This window comes from Aphelocoma coerulescens, chromosome 4, assembly GCF_041296385.1.
Source record: "Aphelocoma coerulescens isolate FSJ_1873_10779 chromosome 4, UR_Acoe_1.0, whole genome shotgun sequence".
NCBI classification, from domain to species: Eukaryota; Metazoa; Chordata; class Aves; order Passeriformes; family Corvidae; genus Aphelocoma; species Aphelocoma coerulescens.
The window spans coordinates 15,815,626-15,843,207 of record NC_091017.1 but is presented as its reverse complement, the minus strand read 5'-3'; the positions used below and the strand labels follow the sequence as shown (position 1 = coordinate 15,843,207).

Genomic DNA, 27,582 nt, shown 5'->3' with positions numbered 1-27,582 from the left:
GAGCACTATAATGAGAAGTAAAATAAGACCTTAAAATCACCTTCCTCCCACCCCTCCCTCCTTCCCAGCTCTACCCACTCCCCTTCAGAGGCACAAAGAGAGAGGGAATGGGGTCCTCTCTTCACACATTTGCAGATCCCTGCCAGGAGCCTGTTCCAGCACAGGCTTCCCACGGGGTCACAGCCTCCTTCGGGCACCCACCTGCTCGCTCCAGCATGGGTTTCCCTCTCGGGCTGCGGGTGGATCTCTGCAACCCCTGTGGATCCCCATGGGCTGCAGGGGCACAGCTGCTGCACCATGGGCTGCACCAAGGGCTGCAAGGGAATCTCAGCTCTAGCACCTGGAGCACCTCCTGCCCCTCCTTCTCCACTGACCTTGGTGTCTGCAGAGTCATTCTTCTCACATGTTCTCACTCCACTCTTCTTTGGCCACAATTATATCTGCACAACAAACCTTTTTTCTTCTTCTTCTTAAATATGTTATCCCAGAGGCATTACCACTATCTCTAATTGGCCCAGACTTAGCCAGCAGCACATCCATCTTGGAGGCACCTGGTGCTGGCTCTGCTGGACATGGAGGAAGCTGCCACCAGCTTCTCACAGAAGCCACCCCTATAGTCCCCCCAGCTACCAAAACCTGGCCACACAAACACAATACATTCTCACACCTCACATTCTTCCCATTTCTATTTCTCTACCCCCCTCGATTTTGCAACCAAATATACAGCTTGTGGTAGCTGTAGTTTTTCCACTGATTCTGATTCTCCACAGAGAATGTGTGTTAACAAAAAAAAATCAGTAAATCAGTACTATTTCTGTTGCTGTTTGGAATTCAGAAAACTCTTCCTAAAACAAAGATAAATGCAAAAGGAAGTTTCCTGAAACTTCCAGTTCTTAGGCTTTTAAGTCAGCAGTGATCACAGAATTGTTAGGGTTGGAAGGCACCTCTGGACATCAGGGTCATCTGGAGCAGGTGACACAGGAACACATCCAGGCGGGTTTGTAAGATCTCCAGAAAGGGAGAGCCCATGACCTGCCTGGGTAGCCTGTTCCAGGGCTCTGCCACCCTCAGTGTAAAGAAGTCTTTCCTTGTGTTGAGGTGGGATTTCTGAGTTTATGGCCATTGCTCCTCATCCTGTCACTGAGCACCACTGAAAAGAGTCTGGCACCATCCTCTGGGCACCCACCTTTGTGATATTTATGTGCATTAATGAGATCCCCTCTCAACCTTCTCTTCTTCAGACTAAACAGGCCCAGCTTCTGCTGCATCTCCTCATAAGAGAGATGCTCCAGACCCCTCATCATCTTCATCCATCCATCAGTTAAGCTGGCACAAAACCACAAATACTTGATGACAGTGGTAATCCTGTCACATTGTCATTGCACATTTTTTCTGAACAGAATTAAACAGGGATGGCTTAAAATGGTTACAAACAAACCTCCATCAAACTTCTGCACACACACAAACTCAAGTAAACCTATCCAGCTATGGTACCTGTGCTGGTTCTTCCACACAAGTGAACAGCTTGAGCTCATATGCAGTTAGATTGCAATGTGACAGTAACCAGAGTAACTGAAAAAACAAATCACTTCCTATGTCCCATGGGGTCAAATCCACAAAGAGTTTTTTTTCTCTTTCAAAAATACTGATAAAAGAGTACTGTACTAGCAGGGAGGGGTACAGATTGCAGAAGATAAATTCAGAGATATAAATGTGAACCTCATTCACTTACACACTGGTTCAGGTGTAAGGAAAACTACAAGGTCTTTAAGCAGGTTTCCTAAAAAGAGAGTCAACTTAATTTATATGGATGACAGAATCAGGATGTAGTACATGAAAACTGATATTACCAGTATACTGTGAAACTCCTGACTTCATATTCATGCTTATTTTCTCCATTATAATAATTTATTCAAACTTAAATATGAAAAAAATTCTCCACTGGACTATAACAAAAAAACCCCACTCACTCCTACTTCACATATTTCTCAGAAGTCACAGTCACTCGTGAAGCTGTAGCAAGATGGGGGTTGGTCTCTTCCCCCACGTAACAAGCAATGGGACAAAATAAAATGGTCCCAAGTTGTGCCAGAGGAGGTTTATATTGGGTATTATGAAAATTACTTCACAAAGAGGGTTGTAAAGCACTGGAACAGGCTGCCCAGGGCAATGGTTGAGTCTCCAGCTCTGGAGGCATTTAAAAGATGTGCAGATGTGGCACCTGGGGACATGGTTTAGTGGTGGACTTGGCAGTGCTGAGTTAGTGGTTGGACTCAATGATCTGAAGGGTCTTTTCCAACCTTAACAATTCTGTGTATTTTAAACAGAAAATTCTGCCATTTGATTTTTATTTTTTTTTAAACTCATGAAAAGCATTATTTAATTGCTAGTGAAAGACTCCCAATCACTTATTCTACAGCTGCTTAACCTGATCCCTCCAAAAACTAAACAGGCTTGAAATCAAAGACAAGTCTGATGCCTTCTCTGCTTGTCAAGACAAGACCCCATTAATGCTGACAGGGAGAGTGCCTGGAATAGCTGCTGTGTCAAGGAGTAACAAAATATTAAATTTCAGGCTACTGCCTTCAAAAATTAGCTATTTTTCTACAGTAATAATGAATTTTAAATAGTTAAGAAAATAATGATAATTTGTTGTAATTGGGATAACACCGTTTCACAGCTAGTGAACAGGATGCAACTGCTTTCTCCAAAATCTACTTTCATCTCAACAACAAGGTATTATATGCACTGTTTGTTTCAAATCATAGAACCATGGAAGAAAAAGCAGTTCTTAGTGTAAAGCCAAACTCATGCAAGTACGTCAGCAATCATTTCAGTGTACAGCAGTTATCTTAATGTAAAACAAACAGCAAGTTTGTTTTGATTTTGACAAAACTTTGTGGTTTAAGCTTGATTCTTAACAAATTTAAGACTTCTACCGTCAGGTCAGTAATGAGTGATTTATTCAGAAAATCTGTTTATTGATTATGGACCCACAAGGCAACATACAGGAAGCTTTTTGCTTGTTTCACGTTTTTCTGTCTTTTTTCCATTTGTATGAAAATGCTCATGCAAACAATCTTGTTTCTAAGCTGTGTGGTATTCCAAGCTGTAAAACATTCATTTCCTCAGAAACACAACTGCTGTCTTTTTAGAATTATTATTACAAGACCTCTAGCTCTCTTTACACTCTCCTATGAGAATGAAAATACTGATTCCTTGGGGAACTGCACTTAAACTTAATTCTCTGAAAATGTACTCTCTTTGAATTGTTCAATATGATATTGGCACTCTGAGAAATACCAGTATCTGATGAGAAATGAGATTTTCTGGGCCATGAAATAGAAACACTTTTTGGAATAAAACAATTCTTATAGACGTCACTTCTAAGAATTGTCAAAGATTCAAAATCTGTGTTTTTGTCGTATGAGTTGTAGGCCCACATTCTCCTCATTTATACTGGCCCTACTTTCAGCTGAGCTATTTTTTTCTGACACCAACACAACAATCTCCAGGATTTATTTTGTAGTCTATCTTGACTTCTTCCATAATCAGCAACTTCCCTGAAGCACTGCAGCATTTATTTCTTGTTAAATGAAACATTCCAAAACAGGGCAGAAAAGCTGCAAAGAAGTGAAGGAGAAAACAACAACAGATCTGAAGGCACAAAGAAAAAGGAATTATTTTTAAGGGACAATAAACAGAATGAGAATTACAGACTATCATCTCAGTGAAATAGTATGGTGAGAAGACTAAATCTGAAAGCAAATTCCCCACGTTCCTCAAACAGAGGGAAAGGTTGCAGAATGCTAAGGGGTTTCAAGGGAGCAATGCTGGAGTCTGAAAAGGAGAAACAAATACTGTTTTTCTACTATATTATCATGTATCGGAGAAATATGTACAAAAATTGTATTCTGCTTGTACCTGTCCCTGGTTTCCTCTTCTGGATACACTGGTACTTTCTTCTCCTAGTTTCATTCAGCTTTTCCATAAATATTCTTAGAGCTGAAATCTCCTTTTTATAGGTTTTCTTGCACAGTGTGGACTAGGGTTAGAAAACTATTTGTTGTTACCTTGTCTTTTCATTCTTAAACCTTACCTGACTTTCAGTTACCACTTATTCACATACATTATCACAGAATCGCAGAATGGTTTGGGTTGGAAAGGATTCTCAAGATAATTTAGTTCCAAGCCCCCTGCCATGGGCAGGGACACCATCTGCTAGACCACGTTGCTCAGGACCCCATCCAACCTGGCTTTGAACACTTTGAGGGATGGCATTCCCACTATTTCTCTGGGCAACCTGAGCCAGTGCCTGACAACCCTTACAATTAAGAACCCGATTTTAATATCTAATCTAAACGTGCTCTCTTTCAGTTTAGAGCCACTACCCATTGTCCTATCAGTAAAGTTTTGTAAGAAGTCCCTCTCCAGCTCTCTTGTAGCTCCTTTAGGTACTGAATAAAAGGCTGCAGTAAGGTCCCCCTGGACCTTACCTTCTCCAGCCTGACCAACCCCAACTGTCTCAGCCCTTCCCCGTGGGAAAGGTGCTCCATCCCTAATGCTGACACAAATGACTCAGCATCAATACACAAATGACTGAGCTGCTTCTTTCACCATCATCATCAATTCGAAAATTACCCAAAAGGGCTTTCAGAATCCTCCTTGCTCATCTCTCTCAGCCTCCACTAGCTACTACACAATGATGCCAAATTACAGTCCAAAATGATGCAGTCTAAAAACGTTTGTCCTACTCATTTCAGCACATCCAGAACATGTCCAAATCCTTCTGCTCCACGTGAAATTAACCATTCCAAAATGATAACTTATAATTCCATTTTCTCAAAGGAAATTCAGTCAGAACATACTCTTTTTTTTTCCTTTTTCACCTAAAAACAGAAGAGACCCTGCTTTTCAATAAATACTTGTATTTTACTTACTCTGTGTACAGTGCTGCATTCACTCCTGGTTTTGCCTCTATTTTTCTGTCAAGGGGCTCTTCTCAAGCATTTTTTTGTCTTCTATTCTATGCTGTCCTAACACTGCTTTCAGTAATCACTGATAGAACTGAACATACAGGCAAGTATAACTCAAGTTGCTTACTTGATCAAAGCTATAGTGATTTGAGGGAAAAAAAAAAAGAAAAAAGCCCATAAAAACACAAAGGAAACATTAATCATAGCACCATTCACAGAATTTGGAAGGGAAAAGAAGTTTTCACAGGAAATAAATTTTTTCCTATGTCCTCTTGGTCTGACTTAATTTGAGCAGCTTGTACAAAGATTGTACAGAACCAATCTTTAAACACCTCCTTTAGATCAACTCACCAGGTTTAAAGCTGGCCTCATTTTCAGAAGCCTGTAATCTCTGCTAATTAATACTTAGCAGATACTTTCTTTGAGTGTCATCTTAGTCAATTATAGCAGAGGTGCTGCTCACTTCATTCCACTTCTCATACAACCAATTCTTGTTTTCACACCTATCTATCAATATTGGTAACTCCTTCCTTGGGAGTTCATCTACATCACTTGTGTCCTCTTCCAGATCTCCTTCCAGGCTCCCCAGACCATTCAGGTCACAACAAATAGTAATAGAAACAGTCTGAAACAGAATGCAAAATAACTCATTTGGTTCTACTGTGCTGCAGCCCACTGCAAATATTTCTGTAACCTTTCTTCAAACAGAAGACTCTCCTAACTTCTTCCCCTCATTTTGCTGTTTTTCTCCCCATCTTGCATCTAAAATTACATAGCACACTTTCAGAAAACAGCACTGGGGCTTCTAACACTCAGGCCGACTCAAAGAAAGGCTGGACAAGGATTGAGCAGCCTGGTCTAGTGAAAGGTGTCCCTGGCCATGGCAGGTGTTTGGAACTAAAAGATCTTTTAAGTCCCTTCCAACCTAAACCATTCTATGATTCTGTGATCCTCCCTGCCTTAGTTAACTGGAGTTTAACATTTCTCTCTCCTCTCCTTGCTACAGGCTACCTGTATCACTCAAGGAAAAAACAAATAAATCAAACTAATCAAACGCTGCCCCCCTCCCACCCCCAAAAGACATTACAGAACAGAACACATCAGTGTGAGTTTGTAGCAGAATGCTTTCCGAATAATAAAGAAAACTTTTGTGAATCTTTGAAAAAGAAAAAAAAGAAGGAAGTAAAACAGCACAAAAAGGACAGATGTCTAAACACTTTCCCATCCTTTGGCTATTTAGAAACACATTTTTAGAAAAAGAAAATTAACTGCTAACCCATCCTTTGTGTAAACTAGCATCAAATCCATCTGTCCAAGGATAATCAGATATCGAGACTGGTTTTACACACACTTCAAAACAGTATAGTAAGGGGTATTTCATCAATTAATTCAAGGTATTGTCAGTTGGGTTTTGTTCTTTTTCTTTCTCTGAGAAAGGCAACAATGCCAAGTACTGCATCCTTACTGGGAAGTCAGAACTATGCACAGATCTGCTGCTCCACAGAAACAAGACTGATGAGCACCATCTCATGGGCATTTCAGGTAACAGACTTGAAATTAAAAAAAATAACTTTATGAATTCTCCAGTATATGGATATACCTTCCAAAATAAATACACCGAAATTGAAATTATGCTTGTGTGTCATTCAAAGTTTCAGATGCTTAGATATGAAAATGTGGCTCAAGTTAAGGATTTTCCTAGAAACTATTCACTGCAAATATATCTGACAGGAACGTTGTCTCATTCACACAGGAAGAATTTTAGAAGTATTTAGCCACTAAAAAAAGGATTTCTAAGCAGTTATGTACATAAAATTAACACCACACCCATCCCAAAGAATCCACTTTCTGGCAGAGGGACTCTAAAATAAGCTCTTAAAAAATAAGAGCAGTACCAACAGAACTTTTATTTCCCTTTTATGCCTGTACATAATTTAAAAAATAACTTTAAAAGCATGATTACATACTTGTATGTTTTCTTTTCAGCTGTACAATAATTAATAAGGTTTTAAGAGATTGCTTACATCCATTCCAGCAGATCCTAGAATGACTAAACTTGACTCCTTAAAAACAGTCTTGTGAGCCACATTACTTGGAGTACTTGACACTCAACAATACAGTTTCTCTGTGGCCTGAAATTTTACCCAGCAACAGCAATACCTCAGAGAGAACAACCCCTTTCACTTGTCTACTAGTTCAGGTTACAAGGACACTCCTGTTGTAGCTCATGACATTTTTATCTCTCTTCAGTTAATTGGAAAGTTTAATGCCAAATAAATGTATAGACAACTAACCTTGCTAAGCACATTTCTGATAAATAAAATTTTGCTCACTATAGTTTCTATAAGCTTTATTGGTAAAATATCTTGTAATAGTCACTGTCAAACTAGTTCTACTCCTTTGAGTACTAGCTTTTACCAACCCTGCACATCAAATGAAACTTTGTTTACTGATTTTATTTATTGGATACCAAGTTAACTAACAAACCAAGGACCAAACCAAACCAAAAGATTAATCACAGCATTTTAAGCACCACTGCAAAAATTAGAGTGAACCCAGATTCTGCTAGCACATGCAAAGCTGCTCCAGGCTAAGAACTCCACTATAAAAACTAGACTGGTAATTCTAGAGCAGCATCATTTTTTGAAAGCTATAAAGCATTGTTGTGTACCCCCTGCCCTGAACACAGTCTAGTTCTGTGAAAGGTGTTCATTAGCACAGTGTGGCTGGCACCTGGAAGAGGAGGCCGCAGTCCTCCAACCATTGCATCACCTGCCTGCACCACCTTTGCAATCATTCCACCGCAGCTGACGGTCAAGCCAGATCTAACATTTCACATGCAGATCAGGATGACTGTGAGTAATCCTTCCGAGCAAATGCAACAGTGTTTCCTTGGCTTCCTTCCAAAACTCACTCCAGTGATCCCTATGCACAGCCTTCCCAGCACAGAGGCTCAGCCAGCTCCCCACTCACAACGTATTAGTAGATTCACCAGTTTAGATCCTCTGCAATCAATAAGAAGGAGGATAATAAGTTATAAATTCCTGTGACACAATTTGTCTTGTCACTACATGAATCTCCATGAAACTATCAGGATCAAAACAGATGCCTTTTCCCAAGTTCACTTTTACCAGGACAAGTGTATCAATTCTCAATCAGTTGCAACAATTTTCCTACTTATAACAGGACACACCAACCCCCTGTAGAAATTCACCACAGAAGAAACTACATTTGGTCACCAGCCCTGCCAGATAACAAGGGTTTCCTGCCTGGTAACAAATATTTCAGCTCCATCCCATGAATCCCATCTCACATCAAAAAATTAACACCAGGGCAAGACACATTCTGTATGAAGAAGAACCTAATTATCACAGCCCAGATGCTTTAACATCTTTCTGTTCCTGACTCAGGCAGGTCTGTACCAGCTCAAATACCATCTTACTCAGGTTTCCAGATTTCTCTAATAAAGATGAGAGATTTCTGCAAGGCCAAACACACAAGGTTTCACCCAATGTATCAAGCCAATTTCAGCATCTTTGGATGGGCTTTCATCAGAGCACTGAAATTTCTTCCCTTTACAATCAAAAAGTTTATGCATCCTTTATTGTAATAAACATAAAACCCAGGCTTTTTTAATTAGCCTACAATGCTGATCTGCACACAATAAGACTCCATGCAACTACTTTTAGTACACTGTTTCCAATATCTTCAAATCTCTAGCAGAACACCTCACACAGGAAACACTTGGCTGTTTTTAAGTTTTTGCACTGTTAAACTTACTGCCACTCAAACCTAAATGACTACAGGCTTATTGGCAATTGTTCTAAGCTGTCCCCTAATCCACTTTGCCAAGATTTATTATTACACTTAGTCTGCTGACTAACTGCATAAAATATTAGTTGGCCTTATGGTTGATGTTATGCAGGAGGTCACATTAACACATTGATCCCTGGGTCTTATAATCTATACTTGACACTCTTTCAAGGGATGCTTTTATTGGCAACTATAAACTTCTAAGTGCTATTCCAAGATAAGCCTTTCAGTAGCTGAATTTTAGGAGGAATGTTGCTCTTCCCTCAAACATTTGTATCTTTTTTAACACTTGCACTTCCACTATTACAAAACAACAATCCCTGCCTTCTACATTTTTATTTCAGCCACCACAGTTATGGCACAGAGTACTACACTTCTAAAGTTGTATCACTCTCCTTCAATGGAATTCTAGTGACTGGTTTTGTTAAACAATATTATAGTTCTCTTACATTTCTGTGTAGCACAACAAATTAAAAAAAAAATTCATATCTATAGTTGTCACACATGTGCAACACTAAAGAGAATAAGACAGAATCATATGCAGATGAACTTGAATAAAAAGCTAAAAAAAGACTGCAAAATGTTAGGCTTTATCTTAAATTCAAAGAGTCTGAAAATAAACACTTTTCCAGTGTAAATTGCTATGTCTTAATGCACTAAGTACATTGCAAATAGCTTTATACACTTCCCTGCAAGTCTAACTCAGGCTGGTCTCCAAATGTAAACATCCCCATTGTGTTATCCAGATTGAGTTAATATAAAAACCCAAAGTAAACCTCTCCTCTCCTCCTACTGGCATGACAGGTGAGCACACAATCTGTATTACAGAACACTTCACTTTCTGTAACTGAAAACTGAAGCAAGAAATACAAATACAGGTTTTGGCATAGCCACCACATTATTTCAGCTCTATCAATTGCTCAGTTACAAAGAGTAAGAAAGAAAAACTTTCTCTATTTACTCAAACACTTGCAGTAAGAGCAATGAGGTCTTGGAAATCCAACTAAACTTATAAACCCTAAGTTTTCTGTAATACCCTTAAGATGTTTGCAAAGTATGGGATTTTCCACCCAGCAAAGTCTCAATTTTCCTTCTGAGATTTATGATATATCTTTTTCCTATTTAGTATTTACTTAAGACTGAATTATGCAGTGTGAGTGAAGCAGATTAACATTTTATGCACATTAATCCCTCTTCAAGGCAGTCTGTGAAAGCACATGGGTGCCTCATGTATGACTACTCAGCCATAGAATTGTAGCATTCTTATTTTATAGGATGACATCACTACTTAAGTATATTTATACTGCGAAATTATAGTATCACATACTTTAAAAAAAAATCGTGTTTGTTTGGGGTTTTTATACACATAAACTGAAATACTGGGAAAAAAAAAACTTATTCAATTACCAACCCTGGGAAAAATACAGTAGCAGTGGATGGAAGGTAAAAGGAAAAACAGGGTTTTTTTCTTCATGTATAATTTAAGAAAGGGGTGGGATTGTTCAGTTTTTATTTATTATTGGACACTTTCTGCAAAGCATTCAGCACAGAATACAATTCTTAAGAAACCATTCTTATTTCAAAATGAACCCAAAATTTATTTCATCCTTGCTGCCACTCACCTGCTTTGTTTTATGTGCAATGCTGTCTCCGGCAAAATTTTTACCTAAAAACAGCTGGTCAATGACAGATCTGGAATAAAAAAGGTTCCTGTGATACAAATATTATTCAGATGTTGAAGAGGACCTCAGTATAAAAATTTCAAGTATCTTTGTGCCTTCCTCTCATGCAAATTTTGAGACAAGAGACAGGAAAGGGACATGTGAAACACATTCAGAGTCAGCCCAATTAATGAAACACTTAAGCAAATATTCAGGAAGAAAAGTAAAAGTTATAAATGACGAAATTCAAGTCACACTTATCTGTAACCTTATCAAAGTATAAAACCAGTGTCAATCATACGCTGACAAAATACTGCCAGCTACAGTTTGTAACCTTTGTACAAAGAAATTTACACACAAGCCAGAAAAGAGAACAGCTTTCAGCATCTGGGAGAACTCTAACAAGTCAGCATTTGACTGCAACACTGACAAAAGACATTCAATAACTATGCTACTCCAGTGATTCTATCAACTCAAAGATCCCTCTTTTTCAAAATCAAAGGTAAACAAAGCTTTAAGAAGAAATCAACATTAATTAAAATGTAATTGCCAGCTCACTACATTACTGAGTCACAAGTATCTTGCTGAAAGTCACTACCCTTCCAAATCAAAAGGTCATATGAAGCAAGGTTCTATTTTTGATTTACACACTTCCCATTAAGACAAGTAAGCCGAGTGCTGAGAGTGTATCCACCACTGCTTCCTAAACAGTCCATGGACTGTTTGCAAAAGTTTGGAGGTAATTTAGCTGCATTCGTCTGGAGAGTGCTGCAAATCCTGATGCCACTCCAGTAAAGAACAATCATTGCAGTGCTTCTCTCCCTTTCTGCATGTGGACAGTCTCGGCCAAGAGGAGAGGCTGCAGCAAATGACAGCTAAAGCACTAACACAGAGAAGAAAATACAGAAGAAACAGACAGTAACAGCATTCTCTCTGAGAAAACTGATCAGTGGCAAGCACTTCACTACCACCAAAGCTCTGCACTGAGGGGATTAAAGGGGAAAGCAGAGGGTTATGGAAAATAAAGCTACAGATAAAAACCCCTCTCCATGGTAGACTCTTAAGTTCCTAAAATATTACATACTCATTTGCTTGGTAACCATTTTTAATTTAACTGTGTTTATCCTATCATACTACTTCAACTATGTTACACATGGCACTGCAGATGGTGCTAAATGACTCCAGGTAATCAGAAGAATGCTCTTGTGAGATAACAACATTTAAGAAGCAATAAAATTAGATTTCTTTTTCTCATTATGTTCCAGTCCTATTTCTCACTGTTTTTAATACAAAAATAATTTCAGCTTCATAGAGCAGTAACATTTTTGGAACCCAAAAATACGTGAATGAAGTCAGTCATGCAAAAACCAAGACTTAGAATGTCATAAATAAACTGAGAGGTGCATCCATTTAAGGGAGAATTTCAAGGAGTCTGGTAGGGAAACAGGAGTAAATTTCTCTGTTTATGCCTAATATGCCTAAATGTTCATATACTATTACCCCAAAAATGAGGAATAGCTTCTATTCACACTACATAAAAATGCTACATTTATTAAATAATCCAGTTTACTTATTTCCATATTTAATATGCATTTGGTCCATGAATCACCCTACTAGTCTTAATTCTTGCCATCAAACCCACAATTAGATTCTCATAAATTCAAGATTGTCATCCTAGGGGACAAGGGATCTTAATTTTTTTCAAATTAGAGTAGTCCAGTTACCAGTTTAAAAGGTTTTCCACATTGTGAGTATATGATACAAAAGCTCTTGTTTCTAACCTCAGGTGGTTGTTGGCAATAACCATGATTATGGCCATCTGCAATAATAGCAGTGGCAACAGCTGCAGCCAAAGCAAAGCAAAGCAAGCCAGATACTTCAAATTATAACACATCTGTCCTTCCTCAGACATCATCCTTCACACTTGGCATTTGCTGCACAAAACTAGGCAACTTAAAGATTTGTCCACAATGGATCTGCTTCACATGGTGTACAGGAACTCCAGACTTTAGCTGCTAACAGTTACACTTCTCTGACTTCAGATTTGAAACCCTGAGAATTTTCACTTCTTCATCCATTCAAAGCTGCTTCTTTAGTACACACACTCCAGAGAACTAGCAGGTAAAACATAAAAACAATTTCCCTTTTAGGGTTTAGCAAATAGGACCACCTCTGTATTTTCAACATGCTTTCTTTGGTAATTATTTTTCAATACAAAGAGCAAATACTATTTCTGCCAATACATGTTAATACAAACAGCAACTATTACTCTTCCTGATACATGTTATTCTTCACTTCAAAGAAAAAAAAAAACAACATTTTGCATTCTCACAACTACTATTATTTGGGTTTGGTTTCAACCAAGTATCACACAAGTTCTAGCATGACTTCAGGTTTTAGGACACCCTACTTTAGGAACTTGTTTGCACAACACAGCCTGTCCCCTGCCTTTACAGAAACAAGCCTCTCACTGCACTGTCAGCCACCAAGAACAGCTTTTGTGTTCAGTTCCCCTCACGTAACTAAGCATTATGTAAAGTAGGGGTTGGCAGTAAGATTCTCAACACATAAAGATGATAAAGTCCTCTAATCTCTCACTGCAGTTAGCAGAAGGCTGACTTTAGGGGCAAAGAGATTGCTTCAACAAAACACAAAAGTTTGTCATTTTCTCAATAGATTAAAAAAAAAAAAAAGCGCTGTAGCTCCTCAGCCCCAAGTCAACCAGAGGACTTCAGAGTTTACAAATTTTTTCAGTGACAACCACTGTTATGGGACAGGTCACAATCACAGCAAGACAAAAATCCCAAATAACACAGCTTCATATTCCACTGCCTAAGTTATAGCAATACCATCCTTGCTAGAGCTTCAATCTATACAACCTCATTTCAGGTTTTAGGTCATTGCTTTCTGAAGAGCTTTAGTCACAGTTGTAACAGGTTAAAAACAGCTAAAAAAATACCTGTACAGCAAATTATATGCTTTAAAAACTAGATTTCCCAGCTCCTTTTTTTTTTTAATATTAGGCAACTACAGAATTAGCACAGCAATATCTTACTGATAAATTGGCTTTTCAGAAATACTGCTCTTATGTTGTTCACAAAGTGATTAATAGACACCCACATTGTCTTAGAACACTAAAGTTTAGCTCATTTGACAGTTTCCCAATCTCTAGTTCTCAGTTGACAATTTCACTCGTTACTTTCTTGTTTTAAAACAGGTTTCTACTTTTTGCCATATACTCCATCTCAGGAATTGAAAAACAAATATCTAAACAGCAACCTACACATACCAAGTACCCCTCAGAGGATGTTTCATGACTTTAGCTAACAGCAGTGGAATCTTGCAGTATATCCTGATATGTATTGACAGATAATTGTATGATCATGGAATCACCCCACCTGTTTAAAACACAGGGAGATTAGAAGAGAAGGAAGCATCAGCCCTTCATAAGAAGGACAGCTTGTAACACTTTCAGAATGAGAACCCAGCTTCAGCCTTCCAGCTGCCCTAACAACAAAATTTGCAGATGAAACAGAACCAATTCTGTGTAGACAAAGCAGAAGAACAATGGGTGCTGCTGCAACTGCAATATTTCATTCCAATCTGTAAAGGTTGTGTGGCTACTTAATGGAAAAGTCACATTCTGACTTGCAACAAACAGAACAAATGTTTTCCTTTCTTCCTTTTAAAGGCAAAAGGAGTTCAGACTTCACTTAAAAACACAATGCAACAAGCATAATGAGGCAGCTCTAGAGGCAGGTACTTAAGACTCAAAATTCCCTGATTATCAAGGAGGCAGCATAGCTCGGCCAAGCAGTGGGAAGCCCAATGCGACTGGCCCCCTTTTCTAGGTTCCAACTCAACTTCCTTGATGCCTGACTGCACCCAGCAGAAAACACACATTTGCTGCTGCTTTGAAAGCACAGAATCACAGAATGGTTTGAGCTGGGAGGGGCCCTAAACATCATCTAGTTCCAAACTCCTCCTCCCCCCCCCCCCCCCGTGCATAAGGATGCCATTCACTACATGAGGTTGCTCGGGGCCCCATCCAACCTGGCCTTTAACACTCCCAGCAATGGGGCACTCACAACCTCTCTGGGCAACCTGTGCCAGTGCCTCACCACCCACTAAGTAAAAGACTTTCTTCTTGACATCTAATCTAAATCTGCCTGCTTTCAGTAGTGTCTGTGCAGCAAGTGTGTGTGTTAGAAGATCTGTTGTTATCTGATCAAAGGCTGAATCTACACACGTCTCTGGAGCACAGTATCACACAGTGCCTGCAAAAAGAGGGTAGAACTCCAGAGAAAATCCTTGAAGATTGCTTCAAACAGAAGACATCGGGTAATCTTAATGTATGAACCACTGACTCCTCAGAGCAACTTCTCAATTATCTTAACACCTTTTCCAGTCTACATCTGACTGTATAAATACCTTACAGAGTCACAGCACCAGAACATGGAAATGCTTTAGAGACATCACGACTACATCACATGTAACAAAACACTGCCTGAAGATGAAAAATATATGCTTGGAAAACTAATATTTGATAATTAAAGTTGCCATCCATACATTTGATTATTCTGTTTTCCTTGATGCCACAGTTAATTTAATCACAGTGTGCATGCTCATAATGGACAATAGCTCCTCTTGGCCGAATTATTAACCTTCCTAAACAAAGGCATCTTTGCCTTCAAAATTCTGGATATTAAGACAGGTTCATGCACCTTTTAATACAGAAATTTGCGCATACAATTACTGCAGTCGAGAAATCCTTTACTCTGCATCAATCCCATTGTTATAATGATCAATACCTGTTTTAAGAATCCATATGTGCATTCAAGCATTCATTCCAATTTGCACAGTAAGGTCACAGGCAAACAAACCCATTTAGAAGTATCCTTGGTGAACAAAACTCTTTAAAAAGAGTTGAGAAACAGAATTCTAACTACAACTCTAGCCTTGTATACATGAGCAATAGAGCTACAGGAAATATTAAATCTGGCTTGTAGAAGTTGAGAAGTTGAACATCCAACCGGAAAATTACTATAAATGAGCATTTAAAGCTAAGTTCAGCTCCTTCCCCATATACCTACTTTAACAGGAAATTGAAGCATCAAGATCACTTAGTGCTACAGAACTCAAATGCACTGCCAACCCACAGAAGATACACTGTATTTCAGAGCTGAAGAGCTGTTCTGCACAATAGCTGTCATGCATGCTGCAAAATGGGCATTGAACCCGTGTCTGACCAGACCTATTCTCAGTAGTATGCATTATTACACTGAAATGCACAAAAATATCCTGTTCAGGAAGATACAGGGATTCAGCTACCAGAGTAGGAATGAGGCACGAAACACTCATTAAACCACACATGTCAGCAGTAGCTGCAGGATAGTCACATGACAGAGCAAATGAAAACACAGACATTAAACAATACATGACAGAGATGGGACAAGTCAAAAGCCAATGAATTTATTCTCCCTCCCCCTGCCTCCACATGTAACTCAAGCTTAAATTTCTGGCACTCTTGTGCACTTAAAAGTGAGTTTTCCCATAGAGATTAACAAAGAATCACCAAATTACAAAACCACCAAATGGTCTGGGTGGGAAAGGACCTTAAAGATCATCTAGTTCCATTCCCTCTGCCATGGGCAAGGACACCTTCCACTAGACCAGGCTGCTCAAAACCCCACCCAACCTGGCCTTTAACACTTCCAAGGTTGGGTCATCCACAACTTCTCTGGGCAATTTGTTATCCAGTGAGTGGTCCATCCATCAAATCCACGCCTCTCCAGTTTATAGACAAGGATGTTGTGCCAAGTGCTTTGCAGAAGTCCAGATAGATGACATCAGTTGTTCTTCCCTCATCCACCAGTGCTGCAACCCCATCACTGAAGGCCACCAAATTTGTCAGGTACAATTTGCCCTTAGTGACACCTTGCTGGCTGTCATCAATCACCTCCTTATTTTCTATGTGCCTTAGCACAATTTCCAGGAGCATCTGTTCCATGATCCTGTCAGGCACAGAGGTGAAACTGAACAACCTGGAATTTCCTGGGGTCTTCCTTTTTTCCCCTGCCTTTTAACACCAGGACTTAAGTTTTCCCTTTTCCAGTCACTGGTAACTTCACCATCTTGTCACAACTTTCCGAACAGGATGGATAGAGACAAGATCATGGCATTTAGACAGTCAGGATTTGAATCCAGAAGTTTGAATTTGAAACAAATAGTTTATAATCAAGTTTTATAACAGCACAATTACAGTGATTAAACTAAACTGTTCATGAGTGATTTTTTTTGGTGATAATTTCTTTGGGCAGTTTGGTTGCTCCTCTAAACTTTCACCTCTACTTCTATTCATATGTCTCGAATGAAAGAGATCCCAACAACTCCTTGCATAACTAATTAAAGAATCCCTACAGACACATCCATCTTTGAAGAACACCAACAAAGACATCAAGACTAACTCAGCACTCAAACAAAATTTCAGGGGATTTTCCCCCTTTCCACTCAGTATCCAGTTTTCCAGGTTTCTCCATTTGCACACACAAAACCCAGCTGAGGGAAAGCCTGAACTGACAAGTTTCCTTGTTACACTCGTCTACATCATCTGAAAATGTGAAAATTAGTTTCACCACATGCCCTTTCTTTTTCTTTCAGGAGGGAGCAGACAATACACTACACTAACTTGTATCAAGAAGTGTTATATGAGTTTTTTCAATTTCCTCACGATCTAGTTGGAAAGGGGGATATCACTTATCTGAAAAATGACAGCACCATCTTGAAGCAAGAAACCCAAATTCCTGCCATCTAAATTCTATCTTTTCAAAATATGTCTGAGAACTTCAGTGGTATTTCAGTCACTGGACAAAGCCCTTAACCTGAAAATAATTCACTTTCCAGGAAGGAATTCAGGATTTTGTACATTACAAAGAAATCTTTACGAAAGTCCTAACATGTGGGCAAGAAATCCACTGTTTTCCAGCTCCAAACCTTCCCTGTCATGTATGAGTCACTGGAAAACCTTATTCAAACACCTAAACCACAAGGTCTCACACTTGTTTCTTCCTGTGCCTTCTCCCCATACTCAAGAATCCAGCATTTTTGCTGTGTATGAGCCTGGTCTTGGCAGAAGAGGTGTTACAAGTGTTCCTGTAGAAGTCACTCACAGGCAAATGACTCACTCTGCAAGAAGTCACTCACTCTGCAAATGACAATTTCCTGACAAATGGCAGTTCGAATCTCTTCCTACTAAGGAGAGAAATCAGAGTGGTTTTCACTTCCCGCAGAGGTGAGACTTTACTAAACCAGCAAAACCCCCAAAGAGCCACATATATTCCACTAGAAAAGCAGTATACAAGAAGGACACAAGTCTTCAGCACCAGGTCTCAGATGAGTCATGGAATAAACATCTCCTCAAGGCAATGCTCCTGCCAATCAGCTGAGCCACAGCAACTGCAGCACACAGGGGCATTCACAGATTCCCAGCGAATGCTCACGACTCACTTCTGCAGCCAAGGATGAAGGCAGCAGGTGCCAGGTCATGGAAGAGGAGGCAAGGGGGCACAGAAAGGACAAAGCAGTGTCCTGGTGTGAGGTTAGACAGGAGATAATCTAGCATGGCACAAGATTGGGACCTTACTTTTAAGGAAGAAATGGGCAAGGAAACAAGGCAGTAATTTTCCCATAAGCATTCACTGATTTATATAAAGATGGAAAACCACTGGTACAGTTTCTGATCCTGAGAACTCTTTTCATAGCACTTTACTGTTGAGTTGAGCACCACTGCTACCCTGTTTAAATCAATGAAATTCGAAGTATTAAGAACATCATAGCTTTAGAAGGCGTAGATCACAAATCGGACAGAGAACCTTTAGCAATCCCAATTGAAATACCCATTCCCAGCATCTCAGGTGCTCTCCCATTCTATAACAGCAGCAATATATTAAACATACACATCTCCCCTTCTCATGTTTGATGGTTCAAAATACATTCTAAAAAACACATTCACAGTTACTCAGTTTTATACTCCATATCAGATACCTAAAAGCCAGGCACTAGGGCACCTAAATTATACACTGGAACCAAATCCTACAGTGTAAGTAAGCTCCCACTATACAGGGAGAAAAAAAAAAGCTTGCAAGTTCTTTTCAATCAAGTTCACAACCACAACTAGAGATAAATCACATGCTTAGTTTCAACAAAAACATTAGCAGGAGGCAGATGCTGACTGGACTGATAGTTTCCATTTGTTTATTTAACAGTCATGCACCACTCACAACATTAGTCATTTGGTTCCTATCCTCCCCTCAGTTGTATTGTTTTAAGGCTCATCAGCAATTCTACATCTGTATCACTGGCCGTATTTTGTAACTTAAGTCTATGATTCCATGTAAAAAACATTTTGGGTTTGGTTTTGTGATGGGTTGTTTGGGTTTTTGGGGATTATTTTTGGGTGGGGGGAGGGTTGGTTGGTTTTCTTACGCACCGATTGATTCCAAGACCCACCTCAATCATTAATAATCATGCAAAAAACAATTGTCCTTAGGAACACTGTTTTAATACCAAGAAGTGCAAACAACACAACTTAAAAGCTTCTCTAATAACAGACTACTAAAACTTAAAAGTTGCAGGACCTGCAAAGCCTTTATTCAGTGGTTCTACAGCAACAGGGTTTACCTCACTCCCCACCTGCCTTCATCCTAATCACATTTGGGAAAGCAGCCAGTACAATTCCCACCCAAACATACAGAGTTTGATAACAAAACCACTTTGTGAGGCATTTATCAAGCAAACATTCAGCATCCTGGACTCCATAAACACATATTTCCCAGTTCACTGCAAGATGCTACTCTTTCTCCTCTTTCTGGTCTTTTATTACAGAAATTGCCCTCCTGCTGCAGTCACCATCTTACCTGCTGCTTGCTGGTGCCTCTTGTCTTTAGCATTCCCAAGGAGAGAATAAATAAGCTACAGATCACCCTATGCATTCTTACAGTTACTGTTTTTCAGGGCTAGTCCAGAACAAACCTAGAAATTTGGAGTATCTAAGTGGGGCAAATAGAATAGACTCCATTTAGTGAATTTATCTCTGTAATTTCTGTCCACGTCTTAGAGAACGACTGCTGATGGCAAAAGGGGAGATGCTGACACACACATAACACACTTTCACAGGACAGATGAGTCCTACACAGTTACTCCGGTTTTGATTTCCAACTGTAAAGGAAATATAATCCAGTAGCTCTTCAAGTATTGATTTCTTCAGTTACATCAACAAAGGAGAAGAGGTTTTTGCCTAAACAATTCAATTCCAGCTTTTCAGTCACACAAAAAATGATCTGAATTTTCTGCATTAATGCATATGGAATTTTTTCCTAGATATATGTAGAATACAAAAACATCAACAAAACTATTCATTTGCAGGGTGCAATAAAGAGACTTGCAGCTCAAACTCCTGGAGCATTTACAGGAGGCAACAGAGCACATCCTATTCCCACTAGCAATTCTCATTTAAATATCTTCTCAAGGCAGCTATTAACAAGAAAATCATGCCTGGGACATAGCTGCTCCCAGCTCCCCAGTTACTACTAGGGGAATCCAGTGCAACAGAAGGCATTAGATTTTTCTTCTCCACAAATTAGTTTCTATTTAGAAACCACTTATGCCTATTTGTGAAGCTCTGGAATCTAAAGCACTGTGGCAACGCAAGCTCTTCACAAATTATTCCGGGCTCCCAGTGTCAGCACAAAGCCTCCAGTGTCCTGGGGAGAGGTACTATTGCAACTCCTGCAGTATCATCATTTGGTGAATTTGATTACAGCAGTTGTGCAAGGATGCATCTCGATTGCTATCTGCACTAAGCACAGAGCACTGCATGCTGGAAACTGTGGTCTCCACCGGCCACACAGAGCATTCAAAAAGCAGGTGGCAATAGTATCCTGCTTTACGCATATTCATGGGAGCCCTCAGACTCCTGGCAAGTGGCCAGAGCTCACAGACAAAGCCTGAGGGTTTCCCAGAGTCAAATAAAAATGGCCAAACGAGCTTTAGGACAGGCAGTAATATGCTCTAGCCTGGTATCAAGTCCACCAGAAAAATCTAGAATTAGTTAAAGCAGAAATGTAGTCTAAATTAGGACATTAGTAATTAGGTCAAGCTAATACCAAAAACCATTATGCAAAACGTTGTGAAGAGGCCAGCAAGGCCTCCGGGGGCTGGGGAAGACACTTGAACAGCAGAAAGTTAGCTAACTGTAATTAGTGATTATGAACAAAAACTTTCTGCCAGATTGACCCATTTAAAATAAATAGAAGTTCTTTAAAAAGATATGCATAAATTTAATGCATGCAAGACTGAATTTGACAGAATAGATTTTTAAAGAAGACAGAAAAAGACAGAAACACCAAAGGTAGCAAGAAGCTATTTCACATTCCAGTGACTAAACTGCAGATCTTATTTCATCTGTGCAATGGATTAAAGCTTCCTCCTTAAGGGTCATAAAGAACTTGATGACTGCATGAAGACAGAAGCTATCAGTGCTTTAAGCTGCCAACTTATCTAGCAAAAACTAAAAGGTCAGAGCACCATGTCAAGTGAGAGACATGTCAGAATGAGCACAGGTTCACCAAGAGGTGGTAAAACAAATATACAGATAATGAATGAAACCACAGACAAAGCTCATTTTTATCTTTCATCAGACTTCAAATATGTCAAAAAAAATATCAGGCTTGATGATTTTCAGAAGACTGGGACTTCTCAGCAAACTTCAGCATCTGAATGTACACCTGACTAGCTGTTGAGTACTGAACATTGTACCAAGACAACACTACCTCAGAAAAGAATTGAGCAAATACTTCCTCTTTGATTTTCCTCAACCTCCAGTGTTCAGCCAATACAGCAACTTCAAAAGCCTTCTCTTCACTCACACTCATCTTCAAAGAGGTTATTGGAGAAGTGAACCAAAGCGTGCTGATTCAACCTGCATTTATAATTATCTATTTTTGTATCACTCTGCAATGTCCAGCCTTTGTGACAACCTTGACATGCCATCCACCTGCTTCCCTGATGCTTTTGACTAATTTCATTCTATTCCCTAATCCGCAGATGCTTTTCCTGAGCCAGTCCATATGGCCCCTAGGTTGCTGCGCTCTCAGCACTACTGGGTCAGGCCCGTGGTCCATCCAGCTCAGTACTGACTCGCAGAAGCAGCACAAAACACTACCCAGAGACAGCAAAGCAACTGCAGTAGAAACCTGACTCCCTCTTCTTTGTTACCAGACACCACCTAGAAAAATCTGTCATTGAACTGATGCATTTCCCTCTACAGGGGACTTCTAAGCCATGCTGTGAACACATTTTGAACAGCCTTCCTCGTAGAACAGACTGCTGATTAAAAATTGTCTAACAAATACTGCATTATTAAGACATGATATATGCAAATGCCCAGTTCAGCCTTGCTTTTTTAGCTTTATGTTTGTACAGAGCCCACTAATGTCAGTACAGGATGCCAACACTGCTGGAAAACCCAGAGCACGTTCACAGGCTTTCACAAACTTGAAAATTCAGTTTGGACACAAATAAAAATTTGGCAAGTTAAAGGAAGAGTAAGTAAAACTGAACACTCTCCTGTGTGGTCTTTATGATTTTGTCTTCAATATTTTGTTGTCTTACAGTGTGTTTTAAGTTGCAGTTATAGAAGTGAGTAAATACCACAGCCAAAGTACAAATCAGCTCTTCAGAGCCTAGACAATTTTCTTTTAAATTGTTAGCATACCTAATTAAAGACTGCCATTACCACCTCACTACATTCCATACCTTTCTCATCCAACCACAAAATTTCCCTAAATTCCTGCACCTACTACATAGGGTGGGGTATTTCTACTCAATACAAAGTGTCCAAGTTGCATCAACACCTGAAAAAAACCCAATATGCATCACTTCAGTAAGTAAAAACCATGCATGACCACTAGGTCAGCTGACTGTTCAATTTACCATGATTTTTTTAAAAAAAACCTTACAAGCCTGACCCAGCTAAAGCCACAGACTTACCTTATCATCTGTACTGTAAGTGGACAGAAGTGACTGAACTAGGGTAACTGTAGCCAGAGGTGTACTTACTGGAAAGCTACTAAGGAAGACTGCATCTATTAAGAAATACACAATATTCAGTGATATTCTAGAAGCTACTTGGTTACTCTCACCTGTCATCAGCATTGATAAGTTTATGTAGAAAATAAAGTCTCTAAAAACATGCAGTAATGCAATGAAAGGAATACATTGTTATAAAGACATTTATGGTGGAGTTTTACTACTGCAATACATTTAATTCTATCAGCAATAGTTTTGGGAGTTTTCTAAAATATGATATATGCAAAGTAAGTCTGTGAGCGGAGATGAAAAAAGGAGAATTCAGACTTCATAAAAATCATTATGAGTTACAGTGTTCTAGTTGCATTAGTGCACCAAAACCATACAAATTAGAAACCTGTTGTATCAGCAGGAAAATAATCTGTAAAAATTTTTTTAAATTAGGTTGATTTTTTCATTTGTGGTTTTAATAAAGTCTGGCAGAAGTGAAAGAGCTGACAAATTAAATTTACAAAGCAATTTTAGCTTCTGCTCCTCACATCCCATTATTTTTCCTCCAAAGGTGATAAAAACTTGCATTTCTTTCTCATTTGCACTTTGTCACTCTTGGTGAGGACCTCCTAATCCACGAACAGAATCAGAAGTAACAGCACATTCTCTTCACCAAAGAGACAGAACATATAAGTCTTTGTAACACAGACTGAGAGGAAAAACTTGAACCAAATCAAGTAACAATCTAGACCATATTCAATAAAACAGTTAGAAGCACTAAAGCTTTTTAAAACAAACTGGCTTAGAGCTATTTTAAGTTAGTAACAGATCCCACTGTAACTAATTTATTCTTCCATTCTATCATCTTCTCCAACCAGAAGGGATTTTTATTTTAATAAACTAAGGGGGGCAAATATGAGGTAATGAACAGGAATTCACCTGATTCGTATACAAAGGAAATTCAAGGAGTTATTGCTGCCAGAAGTCAATTAAAAAAAAAATATTCACAATGCATGAGGCATAGATATCCATAGTTTGGCTTAGTCTGTCAAGTAACAGAACAGACTAATACTTGAACAAGAACGTGCTTTCAAAGTTTTTCACAGAATAATCAGCTTCTTGAAAGTCCTTCTTTCCCTCTTCACTTTTAATAGGTGCTGAAATACACAAAGCCATATTCAATGTGGGCTGGAAAACTGTGTTCATTGAGAAAACTGACCAAAACAAAGCAGATCAACTTGTGTACTTCTAGGAGTAGAATTTTCAAAGACAATAAAATGAGACTAGTAGAGTTTTGATGCTAGAAGTGAGCTCACTAAGCACTTTGTTACACTGCTGGACAGAGAAAATGTTAGAGGAGGCACTTCAAGATGCAACACTTATAAGTGAACAACTTATTTGCTCGAGTAATCAGAACTACAGAGGCTTTAATTTCTTTAGTAAGCAGCAGGTCAATTACTGTGCACTTCAGGTTTTTGACCCCCTGAGTCCTTCACATATAGAATGTGACCATCTCTTAAATACTTAAAGATGAGAAACATCAAGACAGCACTTTGGGCTTCCCTTGACTCTCCATCACAAAAAAAGAAATTCTACACATCCTAGAGCAAGTTGGAAGGGCATAACTAAGAGCAACATGTTTTCCCAAGAAATTAAAATTAGGGCACCTAACATCCCTGTTTAAAAAATAATCTCTTCACGTTTGAGGGTGGTTATGCCATAAAGAATAAATATGCTAAACCACCCTTCTACCCAGATTTGCCCAGCCCTCCTTGCACTCTGGTCTAAAGATGCCTCAGTTTAATGATCAAAAATACCCCAGACAGCACAGGTGTCCTCTTTCCTAAGCAAAAGAAGCAGGCTAGCAGATCTCTGCTCCCATCCCTGAGGTACTGCAGCTATGAGTCACCACACAGAACGAAACCAAACAGGAGGGGATATGTTGGGCTCAACCCCATTCAGCAACAACAGATCACAGCATGATTGTCATACCCCCAACTCGACCTGCACACACCCAAGGAAACACGCTCCAAAAGCGATTGGGAAACAAAGCCAGAGCTGGAAGTCACCTTTTCAGATAAAGGTTACAGATTTTTTGTACACCCACACAGAGAAAAGTAAGTACACCATTGCTAACCAGTACTTGACATGCCTTAAGTTTCGGTCAGCATGATTTCAGAGGTATTAATTGACAAACTAGTCACAGGTAACAAATGAACAGAGGCAGAAACTCCATGACAGAGGAGTGAGCATTGCTTTGTAGGGAGACTTCATATCCCTCATATCCCGAAAAGCTACATTAAAAAGACAGCTTCAGAGGTTCTATTAAAAAAAAAAAAAAAAACAACTAGAAAATAATGACTTTCTATAATAAAAACTACGAGTTTGTTGGCTGGTTTGAATTTTTCATACATTTCAGTTTTAACAAAACCACTTGACCTTGAGACATCTTCCAAAATAGCTGATTTGCCAGCTAGCTGATGTTTTCCTGAGACTCAGGGAAATCAAGAGGCCTACTATTTTTGATGTTGCCCCAAAATTTGGATTTTGCTCTCACATATCCAGGCAAAGTGTCCTTACTACCAAACTGTTGGTCATGTCATGACACCCATCAGCTGATAACATAACATGGGGCACAAGTATGACCTTTAGCCTCCCACAAGTAGGCAGGTGTGCTGAAATGGTAGAGGCGTCTTATCAGAGAGGTCAGGGATGCTGTTTAACTTGCAGAAAAAGTGAGGACACAGTTTCAAAAATTTCCAAGGCCAGAAACTCTCCCCTGTCAATCTGGGAAATGAAGATCCAGGAAAATGCAGGTCACAGGTTAAGTTCTCCAGAACTCTAAAATCTTAAAATCAAGGATACTCTGAATCACACTGAAGTTTTTGATCCTCTCTTGTCCAAAATGGAGCAGAACTGGAATCACAGGAATCAAGGAGCCTTTACATTTTTGATTATTCTGCTGAATCTCATTCCACTGCTGCCATAAAATACACCTCCAGAACACCCTTCAAAAGACCACACTAGAAAAAGTAAAGTTTAACACGCTTATGAACAATTTCCCCCCCCCCCACAAGTGTCCTAAATTATAAACTATTCACCAGAATTTCTTTTTGAACCTCAAGTCCGTATATGTGAGCACTGGGTTTTGTCCAGGACAATTGTCAAGTGGACTCCAAGGAACTTAAATCACTTCCTCATACTTGGAGCATCCATGAAATCTCTGATCTGCACTTTATTTTTGTCACTACTGCCATTCCTCTGTATTGAGACTTTCACCAAACAATCTAGGGCACTACACTGTTAATACGAAAATATTCCAAAATAAAAAAAATGTTTATCATAACCCAAGAAGGTAACACCAAAAGACATGAAAGAGATATTGCACACAAATACTTAGTGACCATTAAAACCAGCACATAGCAAAGAGTACAAGTAACGAAATAACTGAAATGCAAACACCATAAAAAACCAGTATGACTTCTGCCTCAACTTTCCTTGTTACTGAGCTTTATATTATTAAATGCTCTCACTTCCTGGTCTGTCAGAAACCACATTGTTTTAGAGTCAGAGCTCACTCAAAGGAAGAAGGAGGGACGATAATTGTTTTTAGAGATGTTTTAAGACCTCTAGTAATAGCAGAGTATCTTTGTAAACTTGAGTTTTTCTCCTAATGGTTGGTCTCCTGCATAAAGGAAACATTACTAACTAGTCTAATTGCTTTAAATAATGCGATTCAAAGCAATTGGCCCAAGAAGTTCAATGGTATATATTACGCTTGTAGCTTCAACAAGGAAAAGTTGTATCCTCAACGCTTAGTGAGATCTGTTATGAAATATTAGCAACATCCACACAGCATTCAAAAAATAACAGCTGAGTCCCTAATTCATAAATTAAAAAAGGACACTGAAACCATATTCTACTCTTCCCAAAAAGCAGACTATGTAACATGTTTCAATGAACTGTTCCCTGACACCCTCACCCCCTGCACACAGAACATGAAAGTTCTGCCTACTTCCAAAACCAACAGGAAGCAAAAAGGGATGTAAACATCTTCACGGGAAAAACTGTTTTGCCTTAAAACAACATGTGTGTTTTGATGACAGTTTGAGTTACTAAATTAACATTTAACTTTCTTGTTGAGTACACCTGTTAAATGTTTAAACATAACAATACGCTTCTCAGTTCTAAATAAAGCAACAACTTCTCTGAGGAAAACAAAGGAGAAGGATGCTTAGAGTTGTTTCAAGTGTAAGTGTATACATAAAGAGGCTCATATGCTTTTTTCCAGCTTTTGTGGTAAGTGAAAAGAACATGGTTGAAATCCAGCGTATAAGTGCAATCACGTAAAAAATTATTAACAGAAAAATAACATCAAAAACCTGCAGATTCTTCTGCACACCGGTGCTGCTCTTTCCCCTCATTCAGGCAATCAACTTACCAGATTAAACACAGTGTCAACTATGTCTCTGTTGGACACTTCACCAACTTCCACCAGTCCTGTCAGCACAGCGAATTTCATCTTGATGCCTCGGATAGGGACTCCTGGATTCAAAGGCTGCAGCACACTTCCCCCTTCGGCAGCATTTCCTTCTTTTCCCGCTCCTCCTCCTCCATCATCACCTGTTGGCTGAACAACTTGTTTGCCTTCACTCGCCATGGCCAGTTCACCGCAGGCTACGGCTTCTAGCGCCAGCTCCACACGCTCGCTGCTCCGGGAAGACCTGGTCAGCCGGGAAGATGAGCGGCAGCCCTCTGCTTCCTTCCCCTCGTCTCCGGCTCCCGAGGAAAGCGGCGTCCGGCGGGGGAGGGTGTCAGGCAGGCGGGGAGGACGCGCCCTCGGAGTCGCGGCTCTCTCTCCTCGGCAGGAGGCGTCTGTCACAGCGCTGCCCTCGGGCAGGTATTTGCAGCCCTGAAGGACAACCCGAGGTGTGTTTCAGCCCGCGCTCCGTCAGGCGCTGCCCACAGCCCGCACGTCCCGGCCCCTGCCCCGCGCCCGGCGGGAGCCGCCCCGGGAGCTCTCACGCCTCTCCCCGCGGAAGTGCTCCCGGACC

The 27,582-nt window shown here is 39.7% G+C and overlaps 1 protein-coding gene across 4 annotated transcripts in view; it reads right to left on the bottom strand.

The window, feature by feature from the left end:
• Positions 1 to 27,190, bottom strand: part of LRBA (LPS responsive beige-like anchor protein) — a 372,621-nt gene extending 345,431 nt beyond the window's left edge. For all 4 annotated transcript variants that reach the window (XM_069012817.1, XM_069012818.1, XM_069012820.1 and 1 more), the window contains exon 1: positions 26,970 to 27,190. In XM_069012817.1, coding sequence (XP_068868918.1) covers positions 26,970 to 27,188 — 219 coding nt within the window. In that variant the 5' untranslated portion in view covers positions 27,189 to 27,190. The remainder of the gene's footprint in view (positions 1 to 26,969) is intronic.
• Positions 27,191 to 27,582: the final 392 nt, after the last annotated feature.